Source organism: Phoca vitulina, unplaced genomic scaffold, assembly GCF_004348235.1.
Source record: "Phoca vitulina isolate PV1807 unplaced genomic scaffold, GSC_HSeal_1.0 scaffold29, whole genome shotgun sequence".
Classification (NCBI taxonomy): Eukaryota; Metazoa; Chordata; class Mammalia; order Carnivora; family Phocidae; genus Phoca; species Phoca vitulina.
In genome coordinates, this window is record NW_022589732.1 from 13,897,152 (window position 1) to 13,911,151 (window position 14,000).

Below are 14,000 nucleotides of genomic sequence, written 5' to 3' on the forward strand. Positions count from 1 at the left end.
TCAGCTTCTTAATTAAGCACCTCACTATACTTCCCTCCCAACATGTTATTTCTTGACTTTGATTTTTCAGCTTGTTTTAATTTATCCCAATAGATTCACTAAAAGAGATGTCCATAACGCCCAAAAAGCTTTGTCAGGACACCAGAGTTCTTCTCACCTACTCACTATTTTATTATGTTGGTGTTGGTATTGATATAGTTATAGATTCACTTATTTGAGGATAAGCAGTCTTGAAGTATAATTAATCTCTCATACCTTCTGACAGTTTCTTCAAAGTGGAAACAAGTTACCTTGTTTCTTCTGGGACATGAAAGTATCATTGATTTCCAGGTACTGTCTTGAATATGCGTAATGCTACAAACTGGAAGGAAAGTTTAGGAATTTTACCTGGGAATTATAATTACAGCAGTCCCCCCTGACCAACAGGGGATATGTTCCAAGACCCCCCGTGGATCCTGAAACTGCCGAGAGTACCAAACCTTATATATACTATGTTTTTTTCTTATACATACATACCTATGATAAAGTTTAACCTCAAAATTAGGTATGGTAAGAGACTAACAATAATAATAAAGTGAAACAATTATTATACTGGAATAAAATTTATGTGAATGTGGTTTCTCTCGTATCTTCCTGTACTGCACTCACCCTTCTTGTGATGTGAGATGATAAAATGCCGACATGATGAGATGAAGCGAGGGGAGTGATGGAGGATTGTGATGCAGCACGAGGCTACTAGTGACCTTCTGACGATATGTCAGAATGAGGATCATCTACTTCTAGACCCCAGTGACCATGGGTAACTGAAATCATGGAAAGCAAAACAGTGGATAAGGAAGGACTACTGTTATTAGTGAAAAGGACAACCAAAAGGCCCAGAACTGTGGAGAATTCCACCAGATGTGAAATTACAAACCCTTAATAGGTTAACACCAAAATGGTGTAACACCAGATAGGGAAAACTGTTTTTGTCCAGCTCTCTGTGAGACAAAGGGTCAACTTCTGCTGTGTGCCCAGGATAAAGTTTCAACAAAAATCATAAAGTATTATGAAAACCTCCCCCCCAAACTGATTTTCCAAAATCTTTTCACTGAGCTTGCTTTACTTAAAAACGTAGGAAGCTTAAAGCATTCTGTACATGACATTAAACTCATCTCCCTCATTCATTTGACTCTAATCAGTTTGCTTGTATTGTTTTAACTTTATGCTTTCTTATCTTGGTGTTTGCTGGTGGGATCTGCAGCCCAGTAGCCGCTGAATCGCTCTCTCCCTCACCAATGCCCCTGAGTCGAAACAATCTGCTGCCCCCTATCGGCACAGCTGAAGTGGAACACTTGAGCACTGCTGGGCCACAAAGGCAAACGGTAGGTCTTTCTATTGCCTTTATATGTGCTTATAAAACCTCAGGGACAGTAATTCTGCAGGATCCGTGTTCTGGAATTAACTTATACTATATTTTGTCGAAAGTACAAACTGAATCCTAACTTTATAACAATGGAATTGGAGTTCCTTGGCCTGCAGTTACCATGCCTACTTGGGTTGATGTAGGACATGCACAGCTCTGGCTACAAATTGTTTAATGGTTTCTGTAATTTTTGTCTTCCCTGCAGAAAACCCATGGTGACTCCAATCGAGCTCGAAGTGCAGTGGTGGATGAGCCCAACCATCAGCAGCCCCAGGAGAGGCTCCTTTTACCTGACTTTTTCTCCAGGCCCAACACAACTCAATCATTTTTGGTAGTGACATACTTCCTCTATGGTCTTGACAGTTGGGGAAAGAAAAAAACTAGTTTGGCAGACTTAAGATTTCACATAGTGCCTTAATCAACTCCAAGAATAAAAGCGGAGGCTCTTAACAATAAAAATAGTGTAGTAAGTACATTTCATTGAAATTCTAACTGGTCTCTGACATTTAAATAGAATTTAAAAAAAGGTAATAAGATAAAATGAAGAATAAGGTAAAATGACTTATACATGTCACAAATTTTAACTATGTTTTGTCATGTTTAAATTAAATTGTTTAAATTTTAAACAATTTAAATTGTTAAATATTAAATACTTCTGAGAATAAGCAAAACAATGTTAAACTCCAATACATCAAATCAGTATAACTCATTCTCTAACACTGCTCTTATGGAGTTACACCAAAAGTGGTATCAGATTATGCTGTGGACTGATGGATGGCAAGTCAGGACATTCATTTTTTTAAATTGGTGTTTTGAGATGCTCACATCACCTTACCATTTAATGTGCATTTACTGGCCCTTTTACTTTTAAGCAAGTAATAGAAAAAGCTTAGTTGGGAGGTTGGAAATCATGCGCTGACCTTACCCGATTGTAGGCCAGCCACTCAGCCCCACCTCATCTGCTTTGTGGCAAAAGGATTCGAAGAGCCTGGGGAACTGGAGCCACACTCCGTGCCTAGGAGCCAGGGGCCTCAAATCCTCTACCACTTCTCAGGATGGTGATATTTGAAGCCCACTTACTCCAACTTATAAACCTTGAATTTTATCAGCCTAAAGCACTATACAATTCTCCACTAAAAGAGTGGTGAGAACAAATTAATGGGACAGTATATTAGTGTCCTAGGGCTACCATAACAAATCACCACAGACTGGGTGGCTTAAAACAGAATATTCTAAGATATTTATGTATTTATGTATTTATTTATTTATTTGAGAGAAAGAGAGAGAGACAGAGAAACAGCATGAGAGAGGAGAGGGTCAGAGGGAGAAGCAGGCTCCCCGCTGAGCCAGGAGCCCGATGTGGGACTCGATCCCAGGACTCCAGGATCATGACCTGAGCCGAAGGCAGTCGCTTAATCAACTGAGCCACGCAGGCGCCCCTAAAACAGAATATTCTATCAGTTCCAGAGCCTAGAAGTCCAAAATCAAGGTGTCAGTAGAACCATGTTCCCTCTCCAGGCTCTAGGGAAGGATGTTTTCTCATCTCTTCTTGGCTTCTGGTGGTCACCAGCAATCCTTGGTACTCCTTGGTTTGCAGCCACATCACTCCCAATTTCCGCCTCTGCCTTCACACAGCCTTCTTCCCTGTGTGTATCTGTGTCCAAACTTCCCTCTTATAAAGATACCAATCACTGAATTTATGGCTGACCCTAATCTAATATGACCTCATCTTATCTTGATTACATCTGCAAAGATCCTATTTCCAAATAAAGTTACATTCATGGGTTCCAGGTAGACATGAATACTGGAGGGGGCAGAGGATGGGGGACACTATTTAACTCAACAGACCTCAAGATGCTTTATTTAGGGGGCAACTCACCAAAACAGGAGCTAAAGGGAAATGTGAGCATTTCTGATTCTTCCTCAATGTGAATCCTAGAAAGTTTTAAAACCTCTATTAATCTTCTCAAAATTTGATTCAGAGCATTTGTTAAGCAGTGTTTGATGATTATATTCTACAGCTAGATTCTCTAAAACACATTTAATTTTTGGTTGCCTTAGCAATTAAACTAAACAGATGAAGACATTTCAGCTTCTTCTTTTTCTGCTGTTTGTAACAAAAGTAAGAATTTCATTCCTTAGCTATTTCTCTCCCAATTTGCTGTCACGCAAAGGGAGATGAGCTGGTAGCTCAATGTAACTAAGCGCACTAGATCCGAGTCCCTGGCTTGGCACTTCCAGACTAGTGCTCTGCTCCTTGGTGTTCTCACCTAGAAAAGGGGTCAGCAAACTACTGTTATGGGCCACTTGGCTTACCACAAAAATTGCCTGTTTCTGTACATAAAGTTTTATTAGAGTAGAGCTGCCATACTCATTCATGTATGTACTGTCTATGACTGCTTTCCCACCTCAACAGCAGAGTTGAGTAGTTACAACAGTATGTACCACAAAGCCTAAAATATTTACTGGCTGGCCCTCTGAAGAAAAGAAGTTTGGTGACCCCAATAAAAAAAGATGGGGTTTCACCAGAAAAAAATTCCTGAAATCTCTTGATTGCAGTTCTCTGACAGGGAACTGAGAGGAATGTTTTTTATTCCAGAAGCACCAGCAGGATGGCATTGACAGCTTTTTTTAATATTTGCATTTCAATATTTTAGCCACGTCTTAAAATCTTTAAATTCCTTGAGGTAATTTTGAAATGTTTCATATTGAGAGTCACATCTCAAGTATGGAGGTAAAGTCATGCGTATTTCAATGTTGCTGAAAAGGCTCCATTCTGTTGTTTTAAACAGTCAGCACAGTCTAAATTAGATAAAATTCCCTTGGCAGCCAATTAAAAATGCTTAGAATATTTAAATATTCTGAATAATATTCTAAATTTAATATTTAAGTATTAAACCATATGCATTTTCTGTAAGTGCTAAGATTTTCTTAAAGACATATTAATAGTTTTAGAACTTAAAGTTAGAAAAACAACTTAAAAATTTTTTACAAGTTAACAAATGGTTTTGTGGGCCTCTGGCTTGGAATTTTTTACTGAAAATACAAGAGTGTACTCAGCCAACTTGTCCCTCCCCTCCGATTGTCAGACAATGCCATTTACATGGTTGTCTGACTTCAAGATTTTTCCTTGTAAACCTACTAACACATTATCCTTTGGGAGAAGTCACATCATAAGAAGTGTGTCATCTTTTCTCTTTTGCAGCCAGATACACAGTATCATCATTTGTGTGCTGTTGAGTATCCTCATCAGGCCCGACCTGGTAGGGGATCTGCAGTGACAGGTGGGACCATGGCTTTTATTTTACTACGATGTGGCTATGTTAAGACCCTGCCTTTGTTTTCGATGTTTATTTTCCCTTCCTCCAGATTTTATTAGATTTTGTTTCCCTACATCTTTGTAATTCACCTCAAATTCCTTTTGGAAATGGGATAATAATAAAGATAGAGGAGACCTCTATTGCTCAGAGCCAAGTTCCAGATTTGTTTTCCCATATGTAAATTAACTTCTCACCACTCTGGCAAAGTAAGCTACCTTTTTTTTTTTTAATCTAAAAAGTTTAAGTCATGTTTATAACATTCAAACACTGCATGGATTTTATTATGTTGGCAAAATCCATATTGCTATAGAATAAACTGCTGTGGTCAGTTAACCTGCCAGGCCAAGGTAAAAAAAATTCAAAAATGTCAAGACATGCTGAGTCTGAGTCCATCCCATTAATTTTTTATTTCTAAGTCATATTCTATAGATTGTATTTTCACAGGAGGGGAGAAAATTTAAGGGTATCTTAATTCTTCCTATAACGGTAATATTCACGACCATCAGGGTCCTTCCCATGTTGTAGGTGAAATCAGAAGTATTAGGCAGTTGAAATGTTTCCTGTTAATAAGATTAATCCACAAGTTACATTAAAAAGTAATCTGCCTCAAACCATCTCTGTCATCCAAGTGAATTCTCTTGTTCATTTCCTGTTAGCATTGTTTGGTAGTCTCTGAATGCTTTCCATGGATTCTTTCTTGGATTAGTCCTCATAGAGAAGCAATGCTGAGCTAGAGTTAACTACATTCAGCCTTGTTGACAGTCGTAACATTTAGATAAGTCAAACAGACATATTAGTCCTTTTTAATCAGTAGCCTCTTCTCTAACAGTTCATTTTTTTTTAAGATTTTATTTATTTAAGAGACAGAGAGAACACAAGCAGGAGGGAGGGGCAGAGGGAGAAGTAGACTCCCCACTGAGCAGAGAGCCCAATTCGGGGCTCAATCCCACGACCCTGGGATCATGATTTAGGCCGAAGGCAGATGCTTAACCGACTAAGCCACCCAGGCGCCCAGTGGCCTCTCCTCTAAAACTAGATTTCACTTCAGCTTAGGTCATGATCCCAGGGTCCTGGGATCGAGCCCCGCATCGGGCTCCCTGCTGGGCAGGAAGCCTGCTTCTCCCTCTCCCACTCCGCCTGCTTGTGTTCCCTCTCTCACTGTGTCTCTGTCAAACAAATAAAATCTTTAAAATAAATAAATAAATAAAAACTAGATTTCATATCTTAATACAGTTTTTTTAAGTGATAAAATAATGCAAATGTGGTTTTTATTGCCTTGGTGAATATATACTTTACTACTTAGTCCCAGTCTCCAAATTTAAGTCCGACTGATAACTGGAGCAAAAAAGCCCTTAGATATGAACTTGAGATTACCAAATCTAGAATGTCTACTAATGTTACTCTACGATGTCACCTTTGTCTGACAGGTCCTCACTTACATGCGTCTACAAAATCTCAAAACAGAGGTGGACCAGTCTCTAGAACCAGGCAGGCACCATAGGGCAAATGAGAAGAACCTGCTTCAGGCTGCAGGGAACACGTGAGAAAAATTCATGGTCGGTGTTCAGTCATCTTGTGACGGCAAAGCTTGTATACAAGAGACAACTTAAAACCATCTTCATGAAGTGTTAATCTGATATAACTGAGAAAAAAAGAGGATCCGCCAAAGATTACATGGATACTGTTTCCCTCTCCAGTTCCTGTCTTCTTTCAGCATAAGTTAACCTATTCCATTGGACTTAAAATTTGTACCCAAAGATGTAACAAATGAAAAATTATCCCCAAAACTCATGTTGTCTGTTAACAATGATCAGCTCAACTATTATAGGATTCTATGAGACTATACATACACAAAAAGCAGCAAATAATTGTTTGATAACATTATCACTGGCTTTAGAATACTTCTGCTTGTATGAATTTCTGGAGAGTTGTACTCATTTTTAAGGCATGTTTAGGAGACAGAGCTGTCAAAAATCTGAGTTACTCATCAAACAGATGTCATTCCTAACTTTCTCTTTAGATGCCCAATCTTATAGGCAAAGAGATATGGAAGGGCTAAGTAACTAAAGACATAAATGTGGAGCACTGGTATAAAGTAACTTATGTAGTAAGTCATAATGTATATATATTTTCAGATAGGACAGCTCAACCTCACAAGGCCTGCTTCCTATCAAGATTATGCTTCTTTTCTTCTTAAAAGACCTTAGTGGTCATATATTCATATATATATATAATATATATATACTATTAAACTCATCTTACCAGATTTTCTCCTTAAACTCTAAGTAAACAAAAAATTTATAGAATCTATTAGTGATCCAGCAATACCTTAACATTTCAGAAACTCTGGTAATTAGTTTAGTATAAACATATCCTAATAGCAGAAGAAGAGAACTTCAGCATTCTTCTGATTTCACTATGGACCTTTTTTGGAGGATACTCATAAAGGCAGCAGTGGTTTTAACTATGGCTTCAATTTATTTTATTTAAATTTCATTGAACTTTAATTTACTGTAAATCTTCAGAGTGGATAAACTCAAATAATCATAAATAAGGGTAATTTTTTTTATTTTATCTAAGTGTACTAATGCTATCATATGAAGACAGATGCTTCAAACAACCTGCATTAAATTATACTTTAATACAATTAAGGAGTATTTTTTAACCTGTTTGTAACCAAACTAAAAATGTGTCATGTGCTTACCTCAGATAAAGTATCATACATAAAACTCAGTAACAGAAAAGTTGTTATATATTCAATGCCATATGCATAAAAGTCTATAACTCAGAGACTTTTTAAGTTATCAGTTGCCAAAAAATGTCCATATATTCCAATGAGTACATACCAATTTGACTAAATGTAAGTAAACATCTCTATACCATTCTCACAAATCAATACCACAAGTGCATGATAACAAACCACTGGATCAAGATGGCCTGCCTTCGAAAGTTAAGAGAATCAGAAGGAGCCCCTAAGCAGTCATTTAGCCCAACTCCCTCACCCTTTTATAGATGAGGCAACAAGTTCAAACAAGGTCTGCGACCTGCTTAAGGACAGACTTTCAACAGTTACAGGTAGGACAACTTCTCTTTATGCTACTTAAATCTGGCCACCTACTATAAAGCTGGCTTGGTTTACTTTTCTCTCTTCTCTGAACACCATTCATAGTTTTTCTAGATCATAGTTAAATGATCACTGAGATCATTTAAAAGGCCCCAGAACTTAACAAAGTCATTTTTAACTTGTTTATTTCATCATGTGTGAGTCTTACAAAGATGTCTGAAGTAATCTCAACATCTGTTTCTCCTATATTTCAAGCAAAGAGTACAAAACCTGGCTGAATAAAACAAAAAGGAGAGAGGATCTATTCAAGATTAAACATGAAAGCAAACTGGCAAATATTTGAAAGACACATGTCCAGCAAGGGCTCTGAAAGCATTCTAGCTAGGTAGAGTTACTATTCTAATAAACACAACACTGAATACTCCATAGCTGTGCACACACTCCTGCGTGGCAAAACAACAACTGCTGAAGGCAGTATGGGACAGACCCACATTCTAGATAAGAGTTCCTTGTACAGAAGATCCACAGACGCAAGCGTTGCCAGGAAGTATACCACTCTCCTCCATTCCCTCAATCACCAAATTCCTTCATGCAGGACCTCAAAGAATGTCAGGGGATTTCTAAGACTACTAAAATCAGGTTGAGAGATTCTGCTTGGTTTACAGAGTTGAGCTGAATAATTTAGCCTGGAAAGACAACTTTTTTCAAGGGCAGGGTTGACTTTTGTCTTCAAATCTTGACTGTATCTTGCCTACAATGGCACCAATTAACACCTAAAGTCTTTTGAAGAGAAAATTCCATTATTTCTTTTCTTTCTTGAGAGGCGTTTTTTTCCCTCCTCGTTTAGAAGGTTTGCAGTACTTTGCTTCCATTTGAGCCAGAAAATTGTCCATTTCTTTTTGCCGATCCTTTTGTCTGCTCTGTTTAAGAAGTTAAAACACAAGCTTTCAAAACACAAGCCTATCCAGAGACAAAAATACTCAGTGGTTGCCAGAGGCTGGTGGAAGGGAGAACAGGGAATGACTGCTAATGAGCAAGGGGTTTCTTTTTAAGGTGACAAAAATGTTCTGGAATTAGTGCTGTTCTACAACCTCATGAATATGCTAAAAGCCACTAAATTATGCACTTTAAAAGGATGAAAACATAGTACATGACTTATGTCTTAAAAAAAGAAAACAAAATACCCACAACACTATACACTACAAAGAAAGTATTAGCAGTAGGAATCAGAACACAAAAGAAGTAGTGACAACCCTCAAAGACAACCTGCCAAGCTTACCTGAATGACTGCTTTCAAGTTTACTCCTTCGTCAAGGCCCAACTCCTTCCTGCTTATTTCTGCTTCTTTAGCCTCTTCCTGAGCCTAAAACAGAAACTCATGTTAGACCCCATGGCAACCTAGCATATACTAAAAACATACCCTTTCCCAAAAGCAAATCTATGGTAAGAACCTTTCAATCTGAGGATTATATAGATTAAAAAACAACAACAACAAACCACAATTACATAAATATGTCATTCATTAAAAGACAACACTGCTGAGAGCATGCAGTAGATCCTCTGATTCCAATGAGCATTTCTGAGTTTTCCCCATTTTTACTAGCTAGGGGTAGCAAGTAGTTTAGTATTCATAAACCACATGGTGATAAGAATGAAAACAAAATGCTAGGAGAGGGAAGGTCATTTAACCAAGGATGCCTTCAAAACTGTTGCCAGGATATAGGCAACTCAAATTCCTCTCCTCTGGAAACCCACTTTTTAACTACATGTGACTGGTGGCAGCCTTGAGAGTAACCCTGGTTTAAAATTCCCAAGTAGGGCGCCTGGGTGGCTCAGTTGGTTAAGCGACTGCCTTCGGCTCAGGTCATGATCCTGGAGTCCCGGGATCGAGTCCCACATCAGGCTCCCTGCTCAGCAGGGAGTCTGCTTCTCCCTCTGACCCTCCTCCCTCTCATGCTCTTTCTCTCTATCTCATTCTCTCTCTCAAATAAATAAATAAAATCTTAAAAAAAATAAAAATAAAAAGTAAATAAATAAACTTCCCAAGTAGTAAGAATAAACACTAACAAGTTCAGTTATAACCTTTCTTTACCTAATTTCAAAGCCACCTTCTTCTGCCAAATTTTCCTAGGGCACTGATTCCAAAATACCACAAGTACACCTTGGGAAAGGTTAATGACTTTGTTCCTTCTTTCAGGGCAACAACACTATATAATAGATCCCAAACCCCACTAAATTTTCTAAATAGCAATGAATACTATTAATGCTAAGCATACTAATACATTAGGATTTTGTTATTCCAATAAAAAGTGTTTCCATTGTCTACTTTCAGTCCTTGTATTCAATTTAATACTGTATACCCACTCCCCAGGTTTGCTGGAGTCGCTAAAAACTATGCCATCCACCTGCCCCCAACTCTAGGAAAGTTTCTCAAGCTAATAGCCACACTTTCTTGATTATTCACAAGTGTTCCTCTCCAAGTGTGTTTGGGAAGACACTTTCACCAAAATAAACTAAACCATTTGTTTAGAAATGTGTATTCTGGGTCCAATAATAATTGGATATAGCTGTGCTCAGTTTCACTGGAGAAAATGATTACCAACTGATACTATAAGAGTGGGCCTAAACAGATGTGCCCTATGAGCCAAAATGACTTTTTTGTTTAAAGTAGGCTCCATGCCCAACGTGGGGCTTGAACTCATAACCCTGAGATTAAGAGTCACATGCTCTACTGAGTCAGCCATGCACACCTCCAAAATGATCATCTTGATACACATTCCACTTTGCCACACACACACACCCCACCCCACCCAGCTTTCCCCTGTATCTTGTATCAAAACTGCAGACCTACCTCCACCTCCAATTCAGCCATAGGAAATAAGGCACCCACCTCAGGTACCCACCAGACATCTAAAATCTTACACTGCTCTCCACTGAGCTCCCACTAGGAAAGCCAGGTTGAGGCAATGGTTACTTGAGTACCAGTCTGGTCTTCCCCAAAAGACCAGAGACACAGATGCTTGCTGTGAATCCACTCCCTCCCAGACCTTCAGCTGTCTGTTCTTAAGCTCTTTTTCCCTGCCATCATCCCTACCCTCACCAACTCCACAGTTTAATAAGATACAGAAGCCACAATTCTTGATTATTCACAAGTGTTCCTCTCCAAGTGTGTTTGGGAAGACACTTTCACCAAAATAAACTAAACCATTTGTTTAGAAATGTGTATTCTGGGTCCAATTCAAGAATCAATCTGGACAAGAACAAAAGAAAATCTGTATTAACAAGGCACAGTCCAAAAAAAGAACGTTTTAGTCACTCTCTCCCCATCTCTTAACCAAGTGAGAACCACTGTCCACCCTATGTATCTGGGCTCCATTACTTTATTTCTTGAGGAAAGCCTTGACAAAGCTAAAGAACTGGCCCACGTAAAGAGTATTTCAGTGTTATTTTAAGATGATATTAAACAATCCACCTAGCAAAATCCTCTTGAGCACAACATAATAGGGAAAAAAAGTTTCTCTTAATGAGCTAGTATGCTCATTTTATTAGAAAAGAAATGAGTTAACCCTTACTCTCTTCTCGGTAATCATATTTTTATTATTGTAAATACCCTCACATTCTTTTTGGAAGCAATTAAGACACACAAAAAAGCATTCAAAATGCAAGATATAAAAAAAGCATTCAAAATCTTACCCTCCTTTTCCTTGCATTCATCTTTTGCTTCGATTCTTTAACAAAGGCATTATAGGATGGGATCTCGCCAGCATCAATGGCTTGCTGAATAATGTTCCTTATCCTGGGTTCTTCTGTGTACTGCACACACAGCACAGACTCCATGATCTGACCTATGTCACCCTTGAAATCCAAATAGGCCTGTTTAATATCCGCCAGCTCTTCTTCAGAACCTTTGTATGTCTTTTCAAAAGCTTGAATGTCTTCTAGAGATATCTGAATAAGAGACATATGCTATAACTCTGAGAATTTTAAATAAAAAGTATACTAGTAAAGATAGATGTAGGTGTTGAAATGTTTCTTCCCAAATACAACAGTTGCTTGAGTTGAAATTACTGCAAGGAGCCACACTTTCTATGCCAAAGCTTTTCCAGCGTTCTCCCAACCTTCACAACTACTAAACTACAGACCTGGAAAATTTAAGGGAAGTTTCCCAGAAGAACTCAAGACTTACAGGTGGATATGTAAAATGAAACATTACCTTATAAAATATTAAACCACCTGTTCCCCTACAATCGCTTTACATCAACAAGAAATTAAAGACCCATTTCAGTAAAAGTATGTGTGTATGTTTAACGGTTAAACAGACTTCTTCTTCTTCAAAGCTAGCTGTAGGTTATCTCCCGAGGAATACTTCCACGTATGTGAATTTTAAGATGAAACAGAAATTCCTCATTCCTACACAACACAAAATGCAATACCTTGAAGGCATTCAATAAACGTTTCTTCAATGAATAACGGGAATAATCACAAAAAAATTTCCAGAGTCCTCTACCTTTTTAAAAAGTAACCTCCAATACGTCTCCCAGTCCCGATCTTGGTTGAGCACATCAGAATCTTCGTCCACTGTTCCCTGCTCATCGTACAATGCTCTCTGTTCTTTGTCGCTCAAAACAGAATAGACTTTCCCGAGGATCTGCGGGTTAAAAGCATCCAAAAGTCACCTTTGCATCCCTCACTGAAACCGCGCTGCGATAAATAAAGATTAGAAAACACCAGGCCAGGTTCGGCGCACTCCGCCTAGGCGGGGCCTGGCGGCCAGATGATCGAGAGAAACCCAGGCGGCCAGTGGAGCTGGGGCTCGCGTACCTGGAAGCGGCGGGTGGCGTCCTCTTTGTCGTCGTCGCCGACCCGGTCCGGGTGCACCCGCAGAGACACCTTGTGGTAGCCGCGTCGGACCTCGCCGTCCGAGGCCTCGCGCCGCACGCCCAACACTCGGTAAAGGTCAGCGGTACCGAACACTTCCTCGCACAGCTCCAGCAACCCCATCGCCAGCAGGGACAGCGAGCGGGAGGCAACCTCCGCAGAAACGGCCCGTCCCGGCGACACCGGCTAGAGCTCCAGACTGCCCCCTTTTCCCGCGCAAAAATACCCTGGGCGACTGCGTCACAAGAAGCGCCGAATAGGCGTGGCCACGACGTCGCACTTTACGGCGGCTGCAAAAACGAGGGCGTGGCCAGAACTTCAGCGGAGACCCGAGCAACCGCGGGAACTTCCTTTTGTGTGGTTAGCGGGGGATCCGGTGCCACGACGCCCTCCTCCCCTTACTCAAGAAATCTGGCACTTCTCACCAGTTTCCCAGTGCATAAGTTCATTCAATATATGGCACGTCCATATTACGTCGAGGCTATACATTGCTGTTTTGCCTTTTTTTAAAAGTAAAAAACGGCATAACATCGGCATTTGGCGATTTCACATGGTTCAACATCGTTAAATAGATTTGTTCTTTTTCAATGATCCTGACAAGAGTACACAAAACTCTTAAGATCCGATAATTTTGCAACCTACAGGTTGGGACTCCTAGGTAAGTACTTTCCTAATTCCTGCAAGAAAAAAGCGTAAACAAAGGCGCAAAATACTGATCTTTTAAAAACTGTAACATTTATTACAGAATCATTCCCAATCATCTTCCAGTTCTTAATCACCTTTCACTTTGGTTAAGATGACATGACCCAAACCCTCATCTGAGTAAAAATAAAGCTGCTGAAGCAAAGGCTTTTTTTTTTTTTTTTAATGAAGAGCTAGGTTTGAGCATGTTGGATTTGAGGTGATAGCAACATAAACTAATGCTATCAACTAAGAGATGGTGAGAAACTGTGTCAGGAAATCTAGAGCAAGGCTAGAGCTAGAGAAAACTGGATTATCAGGAACAGGATGCACTCACACAGGAAGCATGTGTATACAGATCACAGAGTAAGGATAGACCAGGGAACAAAGTGAATACTTGAGTTGGCAGAAACTCAATAGCTCAAAATAATACCTTACCTTAACCCATTTCCCAGCAGTTCCCTTTACTGGTCAATACTTTTCATAATCATTCTTCTTTGCTCTACCAATTAAAGCTTATCCAAAGACCTTAAACTCTCCAGAGTATATTATCATCTTTAACTTCCAGAGTTCCCATGGTTTTCATTGCATTTTTCTTTCCCAGATCCATGATCAGATCCACAATCTAATCCAGGTAGTCAGTTCTTCTCAG

At 39.3% G+C, this 14,000-nt stretch overlaps 2 protein-coding genes across 8 annotated transcripts in view; one reads left to right on the forward strand and one right to left on the reverse strand.

The window, feature by feature from the left end:
• Window positions 1-6,915, forward strand: part of FAM149B1 (family with sequence similarity 149 member B1) — a 77,480-nt gene extending 70,565 nt beyond the window's left edge. For 6 of the 7 annotated variants that reach the window (XM_032423741.1, XM_032423740.1, XM_032423738.1 and 3 more), the window contains 3 exons: window positions 1,244-1,364; window positions 1,611-1,736; window positions 4,611-5,608. In XM_032423741.1, coding sequence (XP_032279632.1) covers window positions 1,244-1,364; window positions 1,611-1,736; window positions 4,611-4,784 — 421 coding nt within the window. In that variant the 3' untranslated portion in view covers window positions 4,785-5,608. Of the gene's footprint in view, window positions 1-1,243; window positions 1,365-1,610; window positions 1,737-4,610; window positions 5,609-6,152 lie in introns of those variants that run through there. The other variant, XM_032423737.1, reaches the window with a different exon arrangement.
• A 425-nt stretch (window positions 6,916-7,340) lies between these two features.
• DNAJC9 (DnaJ heat shock protein family (Hsp40) member C9) lies at window positions 7,341-12,871 on the reverse strand. Its single transcript, XM_032423750.1, has 5 exons — window positions 12,611-12,871; window positions 12,297-12,437; window positions 11,483-11,737; window positions 9,069-9,152; window positions 7,341-8,709 (listed from the first exon to the last, which is right to left on the reverse strand). The coding sequence occupies exons 1-5, from the start codon at window positions 12,788-12,790 to the stop codon at window positions 8,590-8,592; spliced, it is 780 nt and encodes a 259-aa protein (XP_032279641.1). The 5' UTR covers window positions 12,791-12,871; the 3' UTR covers window positions 7,341-8,589.
• Window positions 12,872-14,000: the final 1,129 nt, after the last annotated feature.